The 26,164-nt window shown below is 40.2% G+C and overlaps 1 protein-coding gene across 4 annotated transcripts in view; it reads right to left on the bottom strand.

The window, feature by feature from the left end:
* XRCC4 (X-ray repair cross complementing 4) overlaps positions 1–26,164 on the bottom strand; it is a 193,318-nt gene that overhangs the window by 140,585 nt on the left and 26,569 nt on the right. For all 4 annotated transcript variants that reach the window (XM_070412287.1, XM_070412288.1, XM_070412290.1 and 1 more), the window contains exon 3: positions 13,949–14,124. In XM_070412287.1, coding sequence (XP_070268388.1) covers positions 13,949–14,124 — 176 coding nt within the window. The remainder of the gene's footprint in view (positions 1–13,948; positions 14,125–26,164) is intronic.

Below are 26,164 nucleotides of genomic sequence, written 5' to 3'. Positions count from 1 at the left end.
CCGGTTGTTCTGCCATTCAGTCGATTTGCATATTAGCCTTTTTATTATATACTAGAGGCCCGGTGCATGAAACTCATGCACTCGGGGTAGGGGGGGTTCCTAAGCACGACCTGTGCCCTCTCGAAGTCCGGGAGCCCTTGGGGGATATCCGACTGACGGCTTAGGCCCCTTCCTCACAGGGAGAAGGTCTAAGCCGTCAGTCAGACATCCTTAGTGCTGCCGCAGAGGCGGGAGAGACTCCCACCACTGCCGCTGCACTCGCCAGCCGTGAGCCCAGCTTCTGGCTGAGCGGTGCTCCCCTTGTGGGAGTGAACTGACCACGAGGGGGCAGCTCCTGCGTTGAGCAGGATCAGGCTGAAACTGGCTCTCCAACATCCCATGAGGGGTCCCAGATTGCGAGAGGGTGCAGGCCAGGCTGAGGGACCCTACCGGTGCACAATCAAGGCTGGGGAGGGCCAGGGAGGTTGGCCAGTCAGGGAGGGACCATGGGAGGGCTCCAGAGCGTGTCCAGCCCATCTTGCTCATTCCTGATTGGCTAGACCCCAGCAGCAAGCTAACCTACCAGTCCGAGAATCTGCCCCCTGGTGGTTAGTGCACATCATAGAGACTGGTCGACCGGTTGTCTGCCCCCTTGTGGTCAGTGCACGTCATATTGACTGGTCGACCGATCGACTGCCCCTGGTGGTCAGTGCACATCATAGCAAGCAGTTGAGCGGCTTTAGCATATTACGCTTTGATTAGTTGAACGGACAACCAGACACTTAGCATAATAGGCTTTTATTATATAGGATGTTATGGTTATCTTCTATATATGTGTATATATATATATATATATATATATATATATATATATATATGGCTAATATGCAAAGTGTCCCCTCGGGAGTTCAACCAGGAGACTGGGAGACTGGGGGGCAGCGCAGAACGAAGGAAGGCCCTGGCCGGCAGCCAGCAGCCAGGGATGGGAGGTTCCGGCTAGCAGCTGGAAGGCCCCGATCAGCCCTGATCACCGGCCAGGCCTAGGGATCCTAACCGTGCACAAATTTCATGCACCAGGCCTCTAGTATAAACATATAAATGATGTGATCTGATAATTGAATACAAAATACACTGTATATTGTGTTTCAACATTCTGACTTAATAAAGTTCTTGTTTTGGATAGGGCTATTAACTTTATAATGTTGCAAAAATAAAATATAAACCTTTTTTTTTGCTGGTTGGAACTGAAATTCTTACAGCTTAGGTACTCTGTTAAAAAGCATATCTCTTCATTTGGAGTATATTTGATACAATTTCTTTATTATTATTATTAATAATAATTATTATTATTATTGTTATTATACTGAATGTCCTAATTAAGCTATCTCTTCCAGGAAAAGCTATTCACTCACTTATACCTTCACTCTTCACAAACCTAAAAGAAATACTTCACACAATACATTAATAAAGTAGGCACTCAATGAGTATTTTTAAAATGTGAAGTTATATAAACATATCTCTAAGAACTTATTTTACGTTCTCATTTACTGAAAGTTGAAGATTGAGGCTATGAACAGATAAGTGATGTTAAATCTGGTTCACAGACTCCTACTATTACTGGAGGTCTTCCGGTGAACCATGCAAGCAGTCCCAGAGTAATTGAAGAACAATGCTAAGAAGTTCCCACCAATCAGAAATGTTACAAGGAAGAAATTCTGAGTTAATTCAATTACTCAAGTCATAAATAATTTAACTGAGGATCAAAAGTTAAGCCAAAAAGGCTCCAGGTCACAGAACAATTAGTTGGTCCCATGTTAAAATATAAATCATCTAAAAAGCAAGAAAGAAGAAAGTACAAAGATTAAAATAATTAGAATAGTCATCATAAAATAATAGCTATCATTTACTGAGTGTCTACTGTATATCTGGAATGATGCTGAACATTTTTATATATTAATCTCATTTTAAATTCACATTTACTATTTGTAATAGGTATTAATTATCCACACTTTTTAAGTGATAAATCAGAGAAGTTAAGAAAGTTTTCAAAAGTTACAAATGAATATAATATGTAGCCAGAATTCAAAGTCAGAACTATTAGATTTCAAATCTGGTACCATTAACCAATTTGAATAATATTCTATGTTCCAGCAAATAACTTTGATATTCTATTCTCCAGCAGTATATTTCACAGTTACACACACACACACACACACACACACACACACACACACAAATCCTTTTTTTTTTTTTCAAATAACCAAAATGATAAAGTACACCTAACACCATAAATCCAGGATTCTGGACTTAGGAGAAAAGGGAAACAGAAAAGAATAAGAGAAATAATGGAAAACATCAACCTTATTTATCCCTTTCAATAACTGACATCCATTTGAGAGTGTACTGTTATTTAGAAAAGTGTAATAAAAGTACAAGGAATACTAATATTTATTTAATGCCTTTTATGTGCCAGGCACTATCCTGGATATTGGGAAGACAGTGATAAACAAGACAATTCAAGGCCCATCATGGAATTTTATGGCGAACCATATAAAAACAAATATACTATTTCTTTTCCTTTCAAGGAGAATTTTCATGATCAATTATAAGCTTTTTAAAGAAGTCCATTTTGTCAATTCAATTCAGAAACTCATATTAATAATTAATACACAATATGTACAACCTGAATAACATACAACCTGAAGGGTTTTCCTGCTAATGACCACACTGAGAAAGATAACCATGAGATCATGCAAACTGCCATCTGCCAACACATGACCTGGACTTATTACCTGTTTTTCCTCTGACTTTTCCAATTCAGTTTGACATAGCTCAGAGAAAGTCCTCTTGCCAGACTGTTTAGTCTCACAAATCTTACCATTAAATACTTTTTCCTGAGGTTCAGCCTAACTGGCCCTTAGCTTACTTTCATTTCGTAAAACTCTTTTGAGTGTCAATACCTCAATACTGCTATTCACTTTCCCTGGAAATTTTCTACTATTCAAATATAGGCACAAGTTTAATTAGAAATGGCACAAACTAGGACATCAGAAACACTGGTTCTAAGGAATTAGGCCAGAGCACAATTTCTGAACAAACAAAAAGATCAGAAATATAAACATACTTTTGTTGAAATAAGAAAAGCCATGAGATCATATGGGATTGAAGAGCTTAAAAGCTAAGTACAGATCTCTGCTTCTAGTCTTGGTCAGACAGCTCCCTTAGGACCAACCTATGATCACATAGATGACAATTACAAACTCTAAATAAATTATTTTTTAAAATACGTGAAAACACAAAGAAGTTAAAGTAGGATGAATCTGAGAAGAAAAAAAAAAGGAATCACACTGAATAAGATTTCCATTTTTATGGCTTTTAACCTGGAAAGGAGAGATCCAGAGAAGGGAAACTCTAATATGGATAAACTATTCAACTCTCTTGTTAATCCCCAAACCAAGTATGTGAGAGTCAGACTTCAAGCAGCCTTCTTCAGGTTAAAAGAACTGACCTGATATTTCCCACCAGCTGAGAAACAGAATTTGAAGTTGGGGTATAGTCAAGTTAACTGAGTTAAAAAACAAACACATCAAAAAAGTCAATACATATTCTTCAAATGTGTCTAAGAGAATCCATTTTCTATAATATATCATTCACAATGTCTAGGACAAAATCTGAAATTTCTCAAGAAATGAAAAAACAAAAACATATCAAAGCTATAACCCATATATCATTGGAGAGGGGCATATTTTATCCAGATGTTGAAATGAGCAAAGATTTTAAATCAGCTGATATAACTATAATCAAGGATTTAAAGTAAAACATGATCATATTAAATGAAAAGACAGAACAGCTCATTGGAAAAATAAAAGTTATAAAGAACTGCCGTAGACCAATTCCAGCATGTCATAGTTTCTTTTTTTTTTTTTAAATATATTTTATTGATTTTTTACAGAGAGGAAGGGAGAGGTATAGAGAGTTAGAAACATTGATGAGAGAGAAACATTGATCAGCTGCCTCCTGCACATCCCCCACCGGGGATGTGCCCGCAACCCAGGCACATGCCCTTGACCGGAATCAAACCCGGGACCCTTCAGTCCGCAGGCCGACGCTCTATCCACTGAGCCAAACTGGTTTCGGCCAGCATGTCATAATTTCAAGAGTTTCATCAAAAGGTTGATGAGACTTGGGGACTCAACAGGGTTGAGTCACACATGTAGTCACCTGCATCTGGGAATGGCTAAAGGCATTTCCCCAAACCTGAATAGGATACATTAAACTGATTGTTGCTGCCAGACAGCTAAAAGGTATCTTAATCTACATGTTATTGCCTCCTACTGGCCAAACACCTGAACAGCCATAGGCTAATTCCTCCAAACTGACTATGCTTCTGTACCCTTCCAAACCTTACCCTTTGAAGTGTATTATCTCCACCTTGCCTTAGGACAAATTGTGTTCATAAAAGCAAGGGTCCTAGACAAGGAGGTAGTCTTCAGTTCCTTTAGCTGACCCCCAGTGCCTTTCAAAATTATATCTCGTCTCCGGACTCTTCATTAGTCTCTGGATTTCTATGTCATCTACGCACAGCCTTTTCCAGATTCCTGAACCCTTCTTGATGCTGGGACAAGAACTCCGGCAAAGAACCAATGAAAGTATTGGAAATTAAAAATTAGTAAGTTTTTAAAAATCACTGGATTGAGATAAAAAAGAGACAATAAACTTGAATATCAATATAAATAACCTAATCTGAACAACAGAGAAAAAAAGGATTTTTAAAATGAAGAGAGCTTCAGGAACCTTTAACTGAAGTCTCAGAAGGGAAAAAAAGAATAAGAATATATATTCCTATATTTGAGAAATAATGAACAAGAATTTCCCAATTTTAGTGAAAGACATAAATTTATAAATTCAAGAAACTCAAGAACTCTTGCAAAAAAAAGGGGTATTTTTAAATTAAACTCATAGGCACATCTTGGCCAAACTTTTGAAAAACAAAGATAAAGACAAAATATTAAAAGCAGACAGGAAAAAATATTACATACAAGAGAATTATAGATTATAGGAACACTAACTTCTCATCAGAAATAACAAAGATTTTTTTTTTAAAAAAAACATATTGAAATTCCTAAAATAACAAAAAATGTCAATCCAGATTCCTTTGTCCCCCTCCCCCTGAAAAACAAACAGATTCTTCAAGATTGAAGGCAAAATAAAGGAAATTTCAGATAAAATAAAACTAAGGAATATTAGAAACTTCTTTAGGCTGAAGGGAAATGATACCAGATGAACATACGGATCAAAAGAAGGAATGAGAAGCAAAAGAAATAGTAAAATATCAACCCCACAATAGAATATTAAAAGTTTTATTTTCAGCCACTTTTTTGTTGTTGTTGTTAATCCTCAACCCAGGATATTTTTTCCGTTGATTTTTTTTTTTTTTTTTTTTTTTTTTAGAGAGAGTGGAGGGAAGGAGAGAGAGGAAGAGGGAGGAAGGAAGGGACATTGATGAGAGAGACACATCAATGTGTTGCCTCCATCATGCACCCCCACCCCTGACATGGGTGAGGATCAAGCCTGCAACCCAGGTACTTGCCCTTGATAGGGAATCCAACTAGCAACCCTTGGGTCTGCAGGCAGATACTCTAACTACTAAGTCAAACCGTCCAGGGCTTAGCAGTCTTTATTTTAACAAAGAGGATAATTTAATCAAGTTGGGTAAACTTGTGATATAAAGTAGGGAATACCTTTAAAATTAAGTAACTTAGTGGTTTTATATTATATTTCTATATTTTCATTTCATTTATAAGTACAACAGACTTTACTATTCTTAAGTATTTTTAGTATAATGGTTGTTTAAAAAATAACACTAATAAAACTGATTCTCCTAATACAAAAACAGCACTGGAAGAGGATTTTAACAAATCATTTAATCTTTGAATCACCCTAACAAATAATTATACCTGTTCCATAGGGTTATAAGGAGCCCATATAGTAATATGCAAAAAAGTTTATCACCTTCATCACAAAGTATTCTGTTACTGATAACTAGTCAAATCTCTATATTTCAGTGCCATCAAGTAGGAAAGATCAGCTGATATAACAGAAACTATCATTACCATTGAATACCAATTTGACAAACAAACCCATTGAAAAACATTTATGCTAATCAAGGATTTCTGAAAACTATTTAAACAAGTAATTTCTCTGAAAGGAATTTTAATAATATTTATCACTTAGAGATAAAAATGAGATCAAAGCTGGATCTCTGAATAATAATTGTGAAACAGCGTACAAAGGAAATGGGTGTCTCCTGGATGTCATTTAACCAGGAGCCATGTACAGAATGGGTTCCTTTTGCCAATGTAATCAGAATTAAGGATTGTTTCTTGAAATACAAGGAGGCTTACCCTGACAAACCTTCAAAGAGCCTTACAAACTTGGCCAATACAGCTCAGTGTACCTGACTGCATGTAGAAGTGCAATTTGTCTTCCCAGGACTCTTTCCTTTTACTGCTGCTTCCTTAGCCAAGGCCCTCCCAACCTTACAAATGGCATATTGTAATGCCACAGAACTTTAGTAAATCAATTCAATATAAATTTGAGCACATTAACTACATACAAAATTAAATGACATTATATATAGCTCGGCAGTTAGACCATATGCTTTGAAGTCACAGCACCTGTGTTCAACCCCAGCCCTGCCACTCACAAGCTGTTTGGATTTGATAAGTTATATACTACTGAGTGTTAGTTTCCTCTATAATAGCTAGTTCCCATCCATAATACTGAGATGATAACAGGGACCTAGTTCAGAAAATCATCAGGGTTGTATGTAGCATAACGTATGGCACATAGTGGTCATTTTCAATGTTAAGCACAGTAACAGAGTGAAATACGACAATTACAAGGTCCCAAGTATTAGATTTAAATGGAATTGTAAGATATAGAAAACTTAGAAAGACAAGAACAGTTTTGAAAAAAAGGAGAAGGTAAGTGAAAACTTCTGGAAGGATAAGGCATTTCCACACATCAACAAAAATAAGCACTCTCCATAGAACAGTATATATCTATATCTATATCTATATCTATATCTAATCTATATCTATATCTAATCTATATCTATATCTATATCTATATCTATATCTATATCTATATCTATATCTAAAAGCCTAGTGTCCATTACGGCGTAACAATCAGAATGACCGCAAGGACCAGTGGCTATGACGCTCCCTGCGGCAGCCAACCAGCCTGATCCCACGATTGCCCCCCCAACCCTGCCCCGATTGGACCCCCGCACCTGCTGGTCAAGGACACAGAAAGCATGTGACTGAGCTGTGGGCACCCTTCTGAGAGGAGACGCCCGCCAGGTATAAAGTATACAAAGGCGCTCAGCGAGGAGTCCACACGGATTGTGTTCGCACCTTCATGCTGCCCCCGCCCTCCAATGCCGAAGGAAGCCTGATTCAGGAACCAGTGCTGACCACCCACACGGAGAAACAGTATGTAATAAACATCATGTCCCACAGACACCTGAATCTGCCTCAAGAGGACGATGCTACAGACCTGGAGCGGGAAGATCGGGACTGAGACAGAAGGTCTGGGAAAAGCAGGGCCTCGGATGGCCATGCTCTGCGTTTGCTGCCCGACCCTGCTCCCCAGTCCCCTCCGTGTGCCAAGCGCCTGCATGGCCGCCCTTGGAGGGAGGCCTGTGAGTAAAGAACTATGGCTGTACTCAGCCTCCTGTCCTCATGGATAAGCAGTAAACATATTTACTGCCAGACTCTAAAACCCTTTATCGGCAATAGCGCAAATAATGCAAGGCCTACATGTTTCCAAACAGGACCCTGTCCAGCTGCGTGTGAACCCAGATCGAAGGTGTGCTCTCCACCAAGGAGGCTGCAAAGGCTGCTCCTCTCTCGAACACACGCAACCTGGAGAGGTTTAAAGGGAAAAGGAGATAAAAATAAACCAAAATAGCAACAAGCTCTGAAGCCGCGGCCGATGCTGTCAAATCCTCAGAGCGGTGGTGATGTCAGAGCCCATCTCTCCGTGCCTGGGGCTCAGACAGCTGAGCCGCTGACACCTGCCAGTTGCCTGGCACCAGCCTCATCTACCCACGCTACTTTCAACCTCCCACCAGGCCCTGGAGGCGGGTGGGCTTGGGGATGGAGGCTTCCGTGTTAAAGCAACCCTGTTGGTGTAGCACAGACACTCGCGTGCTTTTTGATGAGAGAGAACCCATAACATCCTTTCAGGAACGTGTTAACTGTTCTGAGATCAGCTCCCAGTCTTGGTGACTCTCAAATAGACCTCAGCAATCCCATTTGCCCAATGCAAAGACTCACTCAATTTCATGGAGACCAAACCCTCAGCCCTGGAGCAGCCCTGTCCTTTCAAAAGGAAGGTCACCCTGGCTGCAAGTCCTTGCTCTTCCTCACTTTGAATATTTCTTGCCAAACCCTTCCCTACCCAGTCAAGCTCATTTAGAATTGAAGGCCAGATGAAGAGCTTCACAGACAAGAAAAAGCTAAAGGAGTTCATCACCCCAATCAGGGTGGGGCCAGCTGGGGCAACCTTCCGTGTCCCCTCCCCCCGGCCAGCCCAGCCCCACCACCCAATCTGGCGGCCATCCGACCCCACCCATGCACGAATTCGCGCACCGGGCCTCTAGTATAAAATATACTTAAAGAATAACAAGGATCATACAGAAGTGAACAAAATGTCCAATTCATTTTTTATCACAAAGAGATTAAAACAGCATTATTTTTTCAATACAAGACTATCCAGAATATTTGAGATTTGTTCTCAAAGCCAAATAGTATAACTAAAAAATAATTTTAAAGCAATAATTTGAGTCCTTTCTATGGCTTAACTAGAAAATACATACTTTGAGCAGGACTTCTACATCACTTACATTACTATTTCCCACATTCAAAAAAGGTCAGGAAATTATCAAGTGTTTAATATAAACATGGCAGATGTATACAAATACTTTTACCATAGAAATAAAGAATACTAAAACTTCTTTTTCAGGCATTCAAACAACACATTTGCAACCCATACTCCCACAAATCTGAAAGTCATTACTATTTTTGACAAAGTATTTGGCAGAGAACCATAATAAATGCTCCATTCTGATATTTCATCTGGAAATCGCCATTTGAATTTAAAGTCCCCTAAACCACAGGGACACATGGCAATAATATAGGATTTTGGACTGCTGTTTTTAAAAATAACGTTAGCTGCTTTCGGCTAATTTATTTTACCTCATTTATATATATGAGAAATGTAAGTTAAATAAATGTAGGGAGGATGTTTGAACTTAGAATGCATTTTCCACTTTTAAAATAAGTTATAATATATAGTGATTACAGTTAGCCTATATGTTGAATATTTTTTTAAACTAAGATATGACTGAAACATAGATTTGTAAAAAAAAAAAAAATACTAGGGAAATACCCTTGTAATAACTAAAGTAAACCTTCCTGAGTGATGTTTCAATCTTCCCTAATGTTAACATGCAGAAACTGCTAGTTGTCCCTCAAAATCTACCTTCCACTCTGTATACAAATGGAAATTTTTGGGCATAGAACATAGTTGAAATCACATTTCACAGACTTCCCTGTAGCTAGGTGAAGCCATGTGATTTAGTTCTGGACAACATGACGTGAGCAAAAGTAATGCATGCAATTTTAGGGGGAAAGCCTAAAAGAAAAGGTACATGGCTCTTTATTTTCTCTTTTACTTGGTCCTGTTGCCTGAAAGGTGAACATAACAGTGAAGCCTAGAGCAGCCATCTGGACCATGAGATAAAAACTACCTGCTAAAAATGGCAAAGCAACATGATTAAAGAAGCCTGGGCCTCCAACATCATAAAGCCATCATATTAATCCAGGACTGCCAATTTGGACTTTTACATCAGAGAACAACAAACTTCCATGCTATTTACATCATAAAATTTTCAGCCTAAACCGCCAACATTTGATGGTGGGGGTAGGGGAGACGAAAGGAAAGGAGATACAAAAAGACTTTACCAGAATTCTAATAGGGCCCTGTAGTCATTTCTCGTGTATGTGTGTGTGAGTATATGTGTGTGCACACATGCGTGTGGATTTATTTGTCATACTTAATTTTCCTTCGAATCTCCTGGTTTTCCTTCATAAGGCCAATTTTTAGAAATAAAAACTACAGTATTTTAAATGACCTAAATTAAATCTAAGAAATCACTTTGAAATTTTATAGATGAGAAAACAGAGATGCAAGCAAGCTAAATGATGAGCCCAAGGCTATTCTTATAAAAAATAATTAGGTCTTTTTTTCTTTGTAGTTCATGAATGAAATTTTTTTCTGAATAAAACAAGCAAGCTATGAAAGCAAAAAAAAGGAAGAGGAAGACATTATTAAGATGTACTGTTTGCATGACAAAGCATATACTACTGTAAAATCAGTATGAATTGTGAAAGGCAGAGGGAAAACAATGACACAAAGACCATGAATCATCTCCAGAGTGTGTGAGAGCACTTATACAGAACAGATAATGAGCTCCCAATGAGGGCACTAGAGTATGCTTTCATCTAGCACAATCTACTGCCAACTGAAGAGCACTGGTGATGTCCCAAAGGTTTGTACTGTACAGGGAAAAATAGTTAAGTGTCTAGCAGGTCATTCAACATTTATCCCAATGGGAATTAAGCTAAAATAAAAGCATCTATATAATCTATAAAGAAAAGCCAATTAGAGCATAAATGAAATATTGGGTGTGTTGAGTTCAAAAGCAATGTCATGAAAACTATGCACCCACTCCCCACCTCCCAAAATGTATATAAACATTGACATATACATTATACATTTAAAATATTTAATTGCTGTCCTGGCTGGTGTGGTTCAGTTGGCTGAACATCCTCCCATGCACCAGAAGGTCACAGGTTCGATCCTCAGTCAGGACACATACCTGGATTGCAGGTTTGGTCCCTGGTCAGGACACATACAGGAGGCAACCAATGGATGTCTCTCTCACATAGATGTTACTTTCTTCTCTGTGCTCTCTCTCTCTTTTCCACTTCCATCAATAAAAATTAATATTTTGTTGCTTTGTAAATTGACAATTCTTTCACTCTGATAAAACACAGATAATATTTTTTAAAAATCAGTTTTTAATATAAAATCAGTAGCTATTTTAGCTATTTTATTTTTTTAAGATTAAAAAAAGAAAATATAATACGAATATAAATTTCAAATGTCTTGTATGACTTTGTATATTCAAAATGCTCAAATTGTGTAGTGATCACCAACAGAATTAGACACATAAATCTTCTTGAATTATGGCAACAAATGCTTAAAAACCTGGACTCTGCCCTAGCCGGTTTGGCTCAGTGACAGAGTGTCAGCCTGTAGACTGAAGGGTCCCAGGTTCGATTCCAGTCAAGGGCACATGCCTGGGTTGTGGGTTCGGTCCCCAGTAGTGGGCATGCGGGAGACAGTCAATCAATGATTCTCTCTCATCATTGATGTTTCTATCTCTCTCTCCCTCTCCCTTCCTCTCTGAAACTAATAAAAATATATATTTAAAAAAAGAAAAAAATCTGGACTCCTAGAATTATGACTCTGATAGCAAATATACTTAGAACTCATGGAATATATTTGGCCATGAAAGAGTATGTCAACAAACACCAGAATTCACTGCAACCTTTTGAGTGGAATCTACATTCATTTTTCTCTTTTCTTCTTAGTGTAGGAGGTCATATTTGGCAATAATCAAAAGTCTGTGTCACCAAGGAAAGGATTACAAACTCCATTGAAACTTTTAGGTCACCAAAGTATAATTAACCTTAAAAAGTATTCTGCTATGATTCCAATTGTCTGCAAATTTTTGCCAGCAGATGAATTTACGAGATACTGTAACTCTGAAATTCAATTTGCAGAAACACATCCTGAAGCACTGGAAGATTCCCAAGGCAGTTTGTCCAAATGGACTTGAGATTTTCATCTGTATCCATTAGGTTGACTGCAGCACTGTGAACTGAAAGTTTTACCTCATTCAAATATCCAAAAATATCTCTCAAGTAAGCCAAGCCATGAATAAACCCCTCCTTGTCTCTGAGAATAGCCTTTCTCTTTCTCATAAGCAAGTTAATAAATGAATAAATAAGGAGACTGCTATCTAAACTACAATGTAGTGATTTAAGACAAATCCTTTGGGAAACTATACACTTCTCAATTACTAGGAATCTCTTATTCTGTTTCCATTTCTTAAGAAATCTGTTGAAATGGTAGGGGTTAAAAGGCTTTGGCTCTGAGAGAGTTGGTTACTTTCACGGTGGTATCTTTCTGGATTACTCTCACCATTTCTGATGCTGATACATGCCAAGCCAATTGAAAAAGACATGAGTCATGAGGACTTGAAGTTCTTTCTTCACAGAAGCAACAAAACCAGATGTACAGCCAAGCATGGCAAGTTCTCCATCCATGCCCAATGTACCAAACCCCACTTTTCACCATGTCAAAGATACCAAAAGCCTTTCAGGTTTCAAAGATATCTCACAAATATGGAATTTGTTATGCTTTAATATACACAAAACAGATGAAATCTAGAAACAGGCTGCATGAAATAATGTTATTTATTACCTACAAACTGAATGGGAATGTTGAATGAGAAATGGCATTACTCCCAATTTGACAATGATTTACTTCAAAATATGAGAAGATACCATCAACAGTACTGTAGTGTGTGGGTGTGTGTGTGTGTGTGTGTGTCATCATTGAATTGTACAGGAAAAAACATTGTGTAGGCAATTTAAACCTTATTTGATGTTTTAAGTTACCATTTTAAGTACTTAATTTATTGAAACTTACATACATTGGCAGCTAATTTAAAAAGTATATAACTTCTAAATAGGAGCAATTACTGACGCCAGTCTCTCTGTATTATTTTCTATACTAGAGGCCCAATGCACGAAATTCGTGCAAGGAGCTTGGCCCTCGCAGACTGGGCTTGTCCAGAAGGTCTTCCGGAAGGACATACAGAAGGACGTCCAGTCTAATCAGCATATTATGCTTTTATTATTATAGATGATAATATACATTTGGAAAAAAATGATTCAATTTGTTGCTTCAATTGTTTCTCTAACTGATGAAATTCCTTTACTCATCTGAGTTAAAACAGTTTTTATAATAATTTTTAAACCAATTTAGTTCTAGCACAAATTGTCAATAACTGTCTTTTAACTTAATGTAATAAAGATGGCCCTTCTTTTCTTCTATTACAGAGCTCATTTCTGATTGATAAACCACTGGCCAAATGCAGACAATTTAATCTCCAATTATCCCTTAAACTTGGGTAAAATATACAAACAGTAAGGATAATACTTTTGATCAATAAATCACCATTCTTGATCTGAGGTATCGGAACTGAGCAGGACAAGCAATACATATCCTTGTCTGTAAAGCATGTAAGCTTTGGAAAGCTGGAGTTGAATTATTTCTTTCTATTTTAATATTTCTAAGTTTGATAATATAAATAAAACATCTTAATTCCTAATTGTAAATTCTACTACACTTAATTATATCATTTTATAATTCCAAATACATTCTTATAAGTAGATAGTCATAATTATTAAATATTCAAAGATAAATATATTATTTTCTTTCTTAAAATCAGTATTTCCCCAAATGTATTTCAATAGACCTTGTCTCAACTGTCTAAACCTTCTGACTTCACTTTTCAGAACTGTTCCTTCATGTAATTATCTCTAAAATATTTACTTAAAGCATTAAAAACTAAACACATTTTCCAGTAATTATTTTTCATAATTCATTAAGATAAAGCATTGACTGTAACGTCGAAGCATTCTTCCAACTTGGAAACCACATACTTTTCAAATTTTTATTTCTGAGGTTAATAATATGTTAATTACTTCAATAATTCCTCAGATGTGCTCTCACATTTTATCACATTTTGGAAAGTTTTACTTACAGAAACATCTTTCAGGTTTTTCTCAAAGGAAAAATGATAAGACTCTTTAGAAAAATTAAACTTGTATGCATCGGCTGGTCCTGCTCCTGATACCAATGCTTTCTTCAGTTCATCAACATATTTCTCTTTTTCCATTGCCATGTCATCAGCTTCTTGGGAAATCGCTGATTCACAAACTATGGAAACATTAATAAAAAGTTTTGAAATTAATTTCTAAACATATGAACATATTTATTTACTTGTTGCTACTAATTTATCACTTATGTAGCAGAAATTTAAACAAAAAGTAAAATAAAACCCCACACCATACATTTTTAAGTCAAATTATACTTTTTAACTAAACTCACAATTTTTGAGAAATGCATTTAGTTTCAAATCTTATCTGAAAGTATTAGATTCCTTGCCTTCTTTCTCTTCTCAGATGAAATGCATGCCTTGTAAAATACCACAGAAACTACTATCTTATGTACCTGCTCCAAGGTCATAGCCAGAGAAATAATTTCCTATAATCTTTATAAGCTCTGTATTTTACTACATCTTTCTATTATTAAAGAGATTAAAGAGTCAGCAGTCTATTTATTTCTCACTCACATGGTCAGAGTCAAATTAAAGTAAAAGTGGAGTTCATTCCTCTTATCTCAGTACTTGAGGCCCGATGCACGAAATTCGAGCAAGGGCCTTGGCCCCGGCCCCCACCTGCTGCCACCACCACCACCTCTGCCTGGGCCCTCGCCCACTGCGGCTTTGTCCGAAAGGCAGGACGTCCGGAAGTACGTCCAGTCTAACTAGCATATTATACTTTTATTATTATAGCTGTGCCAACAACAGAAAAGGTGAGGTGATGAGGAAGGAAAGGGAAGGGAACTAATAATTATAGAGTTTCTCCTCTAAGACAGACACTATATTATAGACCTGGCTTCCAGTTTTCTCACCTAGGTATTTTTAAAGCTCATGTTTTACTCATCCATAGGGATATTTACTTCAATAAATATATTTTCAATTTTAGATATTCTGTTTCTTTGTCATAATATTCTGGTTTTAGTCACACTCACCTTTTAAATATTTGAAGGCTTTAAAAATATTTAAATCTCTTTCAGATTAGTCTTTGTGCATAGTTCCTGGGTATAAATTCCATTTCATCTATCTGCTTACACATTCTCATTATGCTTTTTTCACTTTCCTGCATGGCCATATTTCAGCATGGCTCTCCATAGCCAGAGCATCCAGAGCTCTGGGCAGTACAGGTGGTGTTAAATAAAACTGCTGGCTTGCCTGCCTTGGAGTCCCTATAGATGTCATTGTTCTGGACCAATTTTGAAAATTAATTTCTTAATTTGGTTTCTACATGTGAGACAAATAATTCAAATTTAAACCATTCGCCCAAACATAACACAAGCTTCAGGTTCTTATTTTTGTTGGGTTATTCATTTGTATCTCTTATTGACTGATTCTGTGCTGTAACCCCAACTAGAGTGTAGTTTGAGTGGGGGTTTTTTGTTTTTTTAAGATGATCTCATTAACATGATAACATTTCCAGATTCCTTTCTTTATATAAAGAGCTCAGCTCCAATTCCTTAAGAGGCCTGCGGTCTTTAACATTGTATCACACTCAAATATTACAATCACAGACATCTAGACATATGTGTAGTTCAGATATTCAGTGAACCTATATAGGCAAGCTTCAGTTGCCATTAACCACTCTGGTTTTCAGGTATCTCCTCATACAAGGCACCTGGGGATTTCTCTTTCTTACATTCAAATGCTGCAATGTATCTGTTTACTTTTCAAATTACAAGGTTTAATCTACATTTGTTTGGAATGAGTGTGCAATTGGGTAGTTTTCTGTGTCTAATTAAGCTACCACAAAGATGCAAGACCAGCCGGTTCTATATTTTTCTATTTAAAGGTTACATTTATTTATCTCATTCCTCATAACACTGAAAGATAGACATTATTTTCATTTTACAAAAGAGAAAATCGAGGTTCAGAGAGATCGAGTAATAGTCTAGGGCCGTGGTTGGCAAACCGCGGATCGCGAGACACATGTGGCTCTTTGGCCCCTTGAGTGTGGCTCTTCCACAAAATACCACGTGCGGGCACACACGTACAGTGTGATTGAAACTTCGTGGCCCATGTGCAGAAGTTGGTATTTTGTGGAAAAGCCGGTATTTTGTGGAAGAGCCACACTCAAGGGGCCAAAGAGCCACATGTGGCTCGCGAGCCGCGGTTTGCCGAGCTGCAGTTTGCCGACCACTGGTCTAGGGTCATGGAGTCAGTAAGTGGTCTCTCTGGTTGTTCTGTTTGGACATGAGGCAGAGATATGAGATATGGGATACACTATTTTCTTCCATGATACTCAGAAACATTAGTATGAAGTACTACATAAAACAATGAAAGCTTGATTAAAGAATCCCTGAAAATAAAACAAAGCTTTTCATAATGTTCATCTGTGTGCTAACAAGTATCTAAAAGCCCCATGACAGGCAATAAGGAAGAGAGTCTTGGAATCCATATATATTTCATGAGCAATTTTTGATAATAGGTCTAATATTGAAATGAGTCTCAACATAGCCTTGAAGACAGGTAAGAATAAAAATATCTTATATTCTTTTGTGATTTTTATAGCTTCTAAAATATTTTCACGTATTTTTTCTCTCTGAAGCAGATGCATATTTAAGATGATCATCACTATCGAATCTATTCACCTTTTAAATACCCTATTAGCTCTTCAGAAATAATCTACAAATAAGAAGACAAATGCTTCCTAATTGAGGAATAATTCCATATTTTGTGATTGGATAATTTTAAAGAGTTGCAATTAATTCACAGAGAAATAAAAATCTGTAGAAGCCATCTTTAATGCAGCTATAGACAAACTTATAAAATACAAAAGAAAATAAAAATAGATTTTCATTGATAAAACATATAGTTAAAAGTATTCTAAATTTCATTAAAATGAAGAGATACCTATCTGAAAATATTTAATAGAATTTATTGATTCATTTATTTAAAAATGCTTCATGAACTTCTACTATGTGCCAGGCACTATTCTAGGCACCAGGGATACAACGGTTAAAGAGAGACAAAAATGGCAATCTATAGAGTGTAGATTCAGATAATAACATCTTAGTTATCCTCTTAGATTCAGATAATAACATCTTAGATATCCTCTTATGTTACCCCATCTGTGAATGCTGTGTTGTTATGGAATATTTCATTTTAAAGAAGAAAAACATATGAAAGAAAATTATCTTTCTTTTTCTTAACTGAACTTATTGGAATGACACTGGTTCACAAAACCATACAAAGCCCCATAGATTTCAAGTACAACTCAACAAAATACCATCTGCACACTACATTGTGTACCCATCACCCAAAGCAAAGTCTCTTTTGTTCCCCATTTATTTTTCCTGGTAATCCTCATCCTAGGATATTTTTTCCATTGATTTTTAGAGAGAGTAAGAGGGAGGGAAGGAGGGGGAAGAGGGGGAAAAGGAGGAGGAGGAGGGAGAGGGAGAGAGAGAGAGAGAGAGAGAGAAACATGACACGAGAGACACATGGATTAGTTACCTTCGCATAGAATCAAACCCGCAACCCTTCATTGCTTGGGCAGATGCTTTAACCATTGTGCAACACCAGACAGAGCTTGGTCTCCATTTATCCCTGCTTTGTCCACCTCTACCTATCCCCACCTCCCCTTTCTCTCTGGCTATCACTGCACTGTTGCCTGTGTCTATGTGTTATATATATACATATACATATATGATTTCATGCTTAATCCTTTCAGCTTCTTTCATCCAGCCTCCCAACAAACCCTTTTCCTCTGACAGCTGTCAGTCTGTTCCTCATAACCATGCCTGTTTCTACTTTGTTCATCAGTTTTATCTTTCAGTTACACTCATCCTTTTAAAAACTGTTCAATAAAAAGGTACCAGCTTTTTTAAAATTTTACTTGAACATGTTCTATAACAACAAATGTGAAATTTTTACTGCCTATTTAGAACTTCAATCTTAAAAAAACAATAGCTTAGTTACCAGTTTTGAATTTTGTGCTAAGACCATCTGGAAGGAACACAGCTGTAAGCATTCAATACTCCAAAAGCTTCGGTGATCAGGAATAAAAGCCATGGAAATAATAAAAGTCAGCAAGGATACAGCTGACTCACATGATACATTATAAAAAGTAAGCAGGCCAACATGATCAGAAAACAGGAAATTTTTTTCAGACAGGTAGGAGCCAAGAAGGTATTACTTTGTCACTGTTAATGGGTAGGTGAAAATGTAAGTAAGGAAAAAAGATTTTTTCCTTTGGATTCTTATGTATAACGAACCAAAATGGCCCCACTTTACTACCTCATTTATTAAAAATTCTTTTCCACTGAGCCCTGCCACATAATCTCCATACAGGTCACCAAATATTAATGTTTAGGACAAGTATAAGTGGGTATAATTATTGGATAATAAAAAAAATTACTACAATTTAATTTACACTTCAATGAAATTTAAACTACTCCAGAGATGGGTGATATAAGTTTTTTACTGCTGACTATAATTCTTATAAAAGTCACATAACAGTCGTCAATCATTAGCCCACTTTGTGACTTAACCCTGTGATATTACCCCCTATAATGGTGAAGTGATGATAGACCACAAGATAATTAGACCCCCAAAACATTCATTAGATAAAAGATTGCTAATGAAAAAGAAATCAGTGACTTTAGTGTGTGGGAGATTAAAAAGAACCCCACATCCTTTTAATTTCACTCAAATGAAAAGAGAAAAAAATTATCCAAATTGAAGGTTGCAGCAATCAAAAAGTTGTACAAAAAGCAGGATGAGGTATAGGAAGGAAATCCATTTTCATGTTTCAATTATTTAATTGTTTCAATGTTCTTAATCATATTATTGTCTATCTGTAAAGTGCCAAACCAAATTATATTTATGTAATAAGCCTTAAATAAACATGGAAACAATGTTATATTATTTGGATTTCATATTTTGTCCCTAAAATTTAAACAAGAAAATAGAAATGAATAATGAAAGTATAAAACATACGTGAGATTTAAAACTTTATCAGATATATTTGAATAGATAGTGACCAGTAGACTGTAAAATTTTCTGTTTGAAAATTTGTTTAGTACAGGAAGCCAACCCACCAAATAATCCAGAAGTTTGATATCTAACTTGTGTGACATTAAATTCCTTTAGCTGGAAAATACATGGTAGAAATGTACTTCATTTAATATCAATGACAACAAGAAATATGAAACTGGATTTTTCATAATCTGCTAACTCTAAAACAAGTGGTTCACTTTCGTTTTTTTCCTAACGAGTTTTATATATTCCAGGCATCCTTTCATTCTTTCTTTCAAAAAATATTCACTAAGTATGTCCTAAGTACTAGTCAAGATACTTATCTAAAATGGTTGACAAATTAGATGTATTCCTTGTTCCTGATGAACCTTGTCTAATGAAATAACATTCTTAATAATAGTATTAAAACAACTGCCAACACATTTTGTATAAGCATAATCAAAATGTTTCATAAATGTAAAATTAACTTAAATTTCTGGTTAAATTAAGATTTAAGTGTTAATGAAATTACTCTTTTATTTTCCCAATGCTTAATAACAAAACAAAGAAAATTTAAATTATTATTGTTCTTTGCCTTGGTGAATGAGGGTTACTGACCAGATTAGAATGTAATCTTTTCCTTTAATAATTAAGGCTCTTAAAGTACCTCAAGGTCCTCTGTTTGACTATAATTGTTCACTATAAAAAACTAGAGGCCAGGTGCACAACACTCGTGAACTGGGGGTTGGGGGTGTCCCTCAGCCTGGCCTGTGCCCTCTCGCAGTCCGGGACCCCTTGGGGGATGTCCGACTGCCACAGAGGCAGGAGAGGCTCCCGCCACTGCCACTGCGCTCACCAGCCATGAGCCCGGCTTCTGACTAAGTGGCACTCCCCCTGTGGGAGCTCACTGACCACCAGGGGACAGCTCCTGGGTTGAGCATCTGACCCCTGATGATCAGTGCGTGTCATAGCGACCAGATCCTCTGTTCAATCTATTTGCATATTAGGGTTTTATTATATAGGACTAGAGGCCCAGCGCATGAAATCCATGCGCAGGTACGGTCCCTAGGCCTAGCCTGAGATCAGGGCAATCTTCCCTGGCTGCTGGCAGCCAGCCCCGCCCCCGCCACCACCCACCCGGGTTCCCAGTTTGCCATTGGGCGATTGGAGCCTGACGGTCAGGGAGGAGGGACCGAGAGGTTGGCTGGTCCCACCCACTTGTGTCCCCGCCCCTGATGCAGGTTGCCCTCTGTGTGTGGGGCGACTGGCAGAGCGGGGGCCTTGACCTGGCGCTGCCCCACATCTCCCGCCACCCATCCCTGGGTCCAAGTTGGCCATCGGGTGATCAGAACCTGTGCGACAGAGGGATGTACCAAGAGGTGGGCCGTTCTACCCACTCCCACCCCCCCACCACCACCCCCCTCAGTTCCCCATTTGCCATTGGGTGATTGGAGCCTGATGTCCGGGGAAAGAGACCGAAAGGTCAGCTGTTCTTGTCCGTTCGCCGGCCCCACTGCCCGCCACCACCCACCCTGGTTCCCCATTTGCCATCAGGCAACAGGAGCCTGAAAGCCGGGGGGAGGGACCGAGAGGTCGGCCGTACCTGCCCACTTGCTGGCCCCACGCCGGCCACAGGCCGCCCTCTGTGTGTGGGGAGACCGGAGAGGTAGGGGCTTTGGCCTAGTGCTGCCCACATCCCCCGCCACCCACGCCCAGGTCCCCTTTCACCATTGGAATATTGGAGCCTGCCGGACAGGGAATGGGACCAAGAGGTGGTCAGTGCACCTCATAGTGACTGGTCGGGCGGTCATTCTAGTCGTACTGCTTTATGGTTGCTGGGCTTTTATTATATAGGACTAGAGGCCCAGTGAACAAAATTTGTGCACTGGGAAGGGGGTGTCCCTCAGGCCAGCCTACACCCTCTCCAATCTGGGACCCCTTGGGGGATGTCCGACTGAACCGGCAGTCGGACATCCCTCTCACAATCTGGGACTGCTGGCTCCCAACCGCTCGCCTGCCTGCCTGCCTGATTTCCCCTAACCACTTCTGCCTGCCAGTCTGATCACCCCCTATAGTCGCCCCCAACTGCCCTCCCCTGCTGGCCCAGTCGCTCCCAACTGCCTTCCCCTGCAGGCCTGGTTGCCCCCAACTGCCCTCCCCTGCTGTCCTGGTTGCCCCTAACTGCCCTCCCCTGCCAGCCATTTTGTGGCTGTGGGCGCCACCATCTTTGAGGGTGGAGCAGCAATTAGCATATTCTATCCTTATTAGCTGTGGGCACTGCCATCTTTGACGGCAGGGCAGTCAATTAGTATATTCCCTCCTTATTGGCTGTGGGCACTGCCATCTTTGCGATGGCATAAGGGTCAATTAGCATATTCTCTCTTTATTAGATAGGATAAGCCATTTGCCTATTAGAAATATTTAAGTTATAAACACAGTATTCCTCACATACAAGCAATCACTTCACCTAGGACCTGCCTCCTGGGCTGTGCTGTTGGAATTGACCTACTGCCAAGGTCTTCAGCCCTGTGTAATCACTTTACCCTAAAACGGAGCAATTGTCACCTGGGTCCACCTTTGCCAGCACACACAGAACTAACCTGACAAATTTTCCTCCATTCCTGTACTACAACAACTAACCAAAAACTGATTTCTCTGACATAAAAATTTACAGCCTAAATAGATACTGTAAAAGGTATTGCAAACATCACTCTAAAAACTTCTTTATTTTGCAATAATCTTATATCAATATTCTTTGCAATCAATCTGTCATAAAAAACAAAAATCCCTCACAAGTATAAATTCAGTTTGACTGAGTGATGTAACAGAACATTTTTAAATTTATTGAATTTACTGGGGTGACATTGGTTAATAAAATTATACAGGTTTCACATGTACAATTCAAAAATACATCATCTGTATATTGTACTGCATGTTCACCACCCTAAGTCAAGTCTTCTCCATCACCATTTATCCCCGCTTTACCATCTTTTACTTCCTCCCACACCCCCTTTCCCTCTGGTAATCACCATATTGTTGTCTGTGTCTATGAGTTTTTTGTTTGGGGGTTTTTTTTGCTTAATCCTTTCACCTTTCACCCAGCCTCCATCCCCTCCCTGCTCTGACAGCTATCAGTCTGCTCTCGGTATCTATCTGTATCTATGAGTCTGTTTCTATTTTGCTTGTTAGTTTATTTTGTTCATTAGATTCCACATATCAGTGAAGACATATGATACTTGTCTTTCTCTGACTTGCTTATTTCTCTCAGCATAATAATCTCCAGGTCCATTTAAGCAGTTGCAAAAGGGTAAGATTTTATTCTTTTATATGACTGAGTAGGATTCCATTTTGTAAATCAGGAGTGGAGAACCGTTTTTCTGCCAAGGGCCATTTTGATATTTATAATATAATTCGAGGGCTATACAAAATTATCAACTTAAAAAGGATCTCACTATATTTGGTCAAACATTTAATTAACTCACCCCCTAATGCATTTGCAGGGCCAGACTAAATGACTTTGCCGGCCTTTATATGGCCCAGAGGGTGGATGTTCCCCACCCTGATGTAAATGTACCACCGTTTTTTTATCCACTCATCTCCTGTAAATCAACAAACAACAAGTGTTGGCCAGGATGTAGACAAAAGGGAACCTTTGTGCACTGTTGGTGGGAATGCAGATTGATACAGCCACTGTAGAAAGCAGTATAGAATTACTTGAAAAATTTTAAAATGGAACTGCCTTATGACCCAGCAATTCCACTTCTGGGAATATATCTGAAGAAACCAGAAACACTAATTCAAAAAAATATATTCACCCCTATGTTCATTGCAGCAATATTTATAATAGCCAAAATTTGGAAGCAGCCCAAGTGTCCATTAGTAGATGAGCAGATAAAAAATCTGTGGGGTAACATAATTTTTAACATTCAAGAAAGAAACAAAATTTCAGAACATATATAATTTTAAAAGATATAATATCATGTTAGAGAAGTATTTCAAAAGTTGATAGAAGATAGTAATAGTATATAAATTAACATGACAAAATTATTTTACCTAAAACATCAATCACAAGTATAAAAATGACTGTTTCACAGCTATAAAAATTGTTTTTAAAATATTTTGTTATAATACTTTAGAGGAGTGTTAAAACTTTGTTATATAAGAAAAACATAATTCTAGATTTCTGATATTATATGTGCCATGTTCCATAAATTATTTCAAGGCCATTAGCCTTTTAAAAAGATTATCACCAAAGATAAAAATAATCAAGAGTCCCTGGCTCGTATGCTCAGTGGTTAGAGCTTTGGCCTAAGCACCGAAGAATCTTGGGTTCAATTCTGGTCAAGGGCATGCATGTACCTTGGTTGCACATTTGATCCCTGGCCCCAGTCGAGGAGTATGTGAGAGGCAACCAATTGATGAGGATTAACAAAAAATAAATAAATAATTAAAAATTCAAGAGTCTATTTCATAAAATAATTGCCCAAATCCAATATACAGGTTTAAACCTTGCATTACAAACTTTTAGGCTGTAAGTTCTGTTTTGTTTTGTTACAAAGGTGGTATATGTTCATAAGAAAATAATTTAAACAACATTAAGTATCTATATATCTATACTAATAAAAGGGTAATATGCAAATTGGTTGGGATGCCCTCATGCAACGACCAAACAGCAGGCTGCACTGGGTGACCAGGCCGGCAGGGAGGGCAGTGAGGGGCAACAAAAGGACCGAACAGCAGGCTGTGTGTGGCGACCAGGCTAACAGGAGGGGCAGTGGGGAGCGACCAGCCCAGCAGAGGGGAGCAGTTGGGAGAGACCAGGCCAGCAGGAAGGGGCAGTTAAGGGCGACCAGGCTGGCAGCGGGGGGCAGTTGGGGGTGACCAGGCTGGCAGGGGGGGAAGTTAGGGACAACCAGTCTGGAAGGGGAGCAGTGAGGGGCGACCGGGCCAGCAGACAGAGGCGATTAGGGGTGATCAAGCCAGCAGTGGGGGCAGTTAGGAGTGACCAGGCTGGTAGGGAGGGCAGTTACAGTCAATCAGGCTGGCAGGCAGAGGCAGTTAGAGATGATCAGGCTGGCAGGGGGGTCAGTTAGGGGTGGTCAGGCAGGCAGGCAGAGGCCATTAGGGGCGATCAGGCAGGCAGGCAGGTGAGCAGTTAGGAGCCAGCAGTCCCGGATTGTGAGAGGGATCCCAGATTGGAGACAATGCAGGCTGGGCTGAGGGGACCCTCCCCCATGCATAAATTTTGTGCACCGGGCCTCTAGTATCCTATCTAATAAAAGAGAAACATGGTAATTTGCCGTACCTCTGCTACCCTTCCCATTGGCTAATCAGGGCGATATGCAAATTAACTGCCAGCCAAGATGGCAGCCGGCAGCCAGGCAGCTTGAAGCGAACAGGAGGCTTGCTTGCTTCAGTGACGGAGGAAGCCAACGTTCCCCGCCTGCCACTGCTGGCCTCTGAGCTTGCAGTTTGAAACATTGTTACAAATATAGAAGCTAAACAAAACCCCAGAAACCTGCTTTCAGCCAGCCGGGATCTCAGAGCTGGAGTTGAAACAGTGTTTCGATTATAGAACCCAAACAAACCAGATACCTGCTTTCAGCAGCCCAGGCCTCAGAGCTGGAGCCAAGCCTCAGAACTAAAGCTGGCCCAGAATAAAAAAAGAAAGAAAAAAAGGAGCAGTTGGGAGCTTCAGTCACCCGCCAGCCTGAAAACAGCCCTCAGCCCCTCACCCAGACTGGCCAGGCACCCCAGTGGGGACCCCCACCCTGAAGGGGGTGTGACCAGCTGCAAACAGCCATCAGCCCCTCACCCAGGCTGGCCAGGCACCCAAAGTGGGACCCCCACCCTGATCCAGGACACCCTTCAGGCCAAACCAGCCGGCCCCCACCCGTGCACCAGGCCTCTATCCTATATAGTAAAAGGGTAATATGCCTCCCAGCACCGGGATCAGTGGAGCCGCGAGGACTCCCGGCACCGGGATCAGCGTGACAGGGGCCAGCGCCCAACCTCCCTGATCGCCCTGCGGCTCTGTGTGTGACAGGGGCGGGGGCCACAACCTCCCTATCCGCCCTGCTCTGTTCGTGACAGGGGAAGGCACCCCAAACCCCTGATCGGCCCTGCTCTGTGCCTGATAGGGGGGAGCTCCCCAACCCCCTGATCGCCCTGCAGCTCTGTGTGTGACAGGGTGCGGCGCCCCAACCCCCTGATCGGCCCTGCTCTGTGTGTGACAGGGTGCGGCGCCCCGCCCCCCCCCCCCACGGGCCCTGCTCTGTGTGTGACGGGGTAGAGCCATAACCTCCCCATCGGCCCTGCCCTGAGTGTGACAGTGGCGGCGCCCCAACCCCCTGATCGGCCCTGCTCTGTGTGTGACAGGGGGTGGTGCCCCAACCCCCTGATGGCCCCTGCTCTGTGCGTGACAGGGGGGAGCTCCCCAACCCCCTGATGGGCCCTGCTCTGTGCGTGACAGGGGGGAGGTCCTCAACCCCCTGATCCGCCCTGCTCTGTGTGTGACAGGGGGCGGTGCCCCAACTCCCCTATCGGCCCTACTCTGTGCGTGATGGGGGCAGCGCCCCAACCCCCTGATAGGCCCTGCTCTGTGCGTGACAAGGGGTGGCACCACAACCTCCCTATTGACCCTGCCTTGAGTGTGACAGGGGGCGGTGCCCCAACCCCCCAATTGGCTCTACCCTGAGCGTGACTGAGGGTGGCATCACAACCTCCCAATGCACCCTGCTCTGTGCATGACAGGGGGCGGCGCCCCAACTCCCCAATCAGCCCTGCTCTGAGCCCGACCAGGGGCTGCACCTAGGGATTGGGCCTGCCCTCTGCCACCCGGGAGCAGGCCTAAGCCAGCAGGTCGTTATCTCCCGAGGGGTCCCAGACTGCGAGAGGGCACAGGCCGGGCTGAGGTACCCCCGCTCCCCAGCCCCCACCCCCCCCCGAGTGCACAAATTTTTGTGCACCGGGCCTCTAGTATATATATAAAAGGCTAATATGCTATCCAGGTAATGACATCACATAGCAATGCCTTGCTTCCTTTCCCTAGTGCAGCGATGGCGAACCTATGACATGCGTGTCAGAGGTGACACGTGAACTCATTTTTTTGGTTGATTTTTCTTTGTTAAGTGACATTTAAAT

Source organism: Myotis yumanensis, unplaced genomic scaffold (assembly GCF_028538775.1).
Source record: "Myotis yumanensis isolate MYYU_CA2020_CCGP unplaced genomic scaffold, mMyoYum1.0.hap1 SCAF_4, whole genome shotgun sequence".
Classification (NCBI taxonomy): Eukaryota; Metazoa; Chordata; class Mammalia; order Chiroptera; family Vespertilionidae; genus Myotis; species Myotis yumanensis.
The sequence above is the reverse complement of the archived record's forward strand: the minus strand, read 5'-3'. Positions and strand labels throughout refer to the sequence as shown.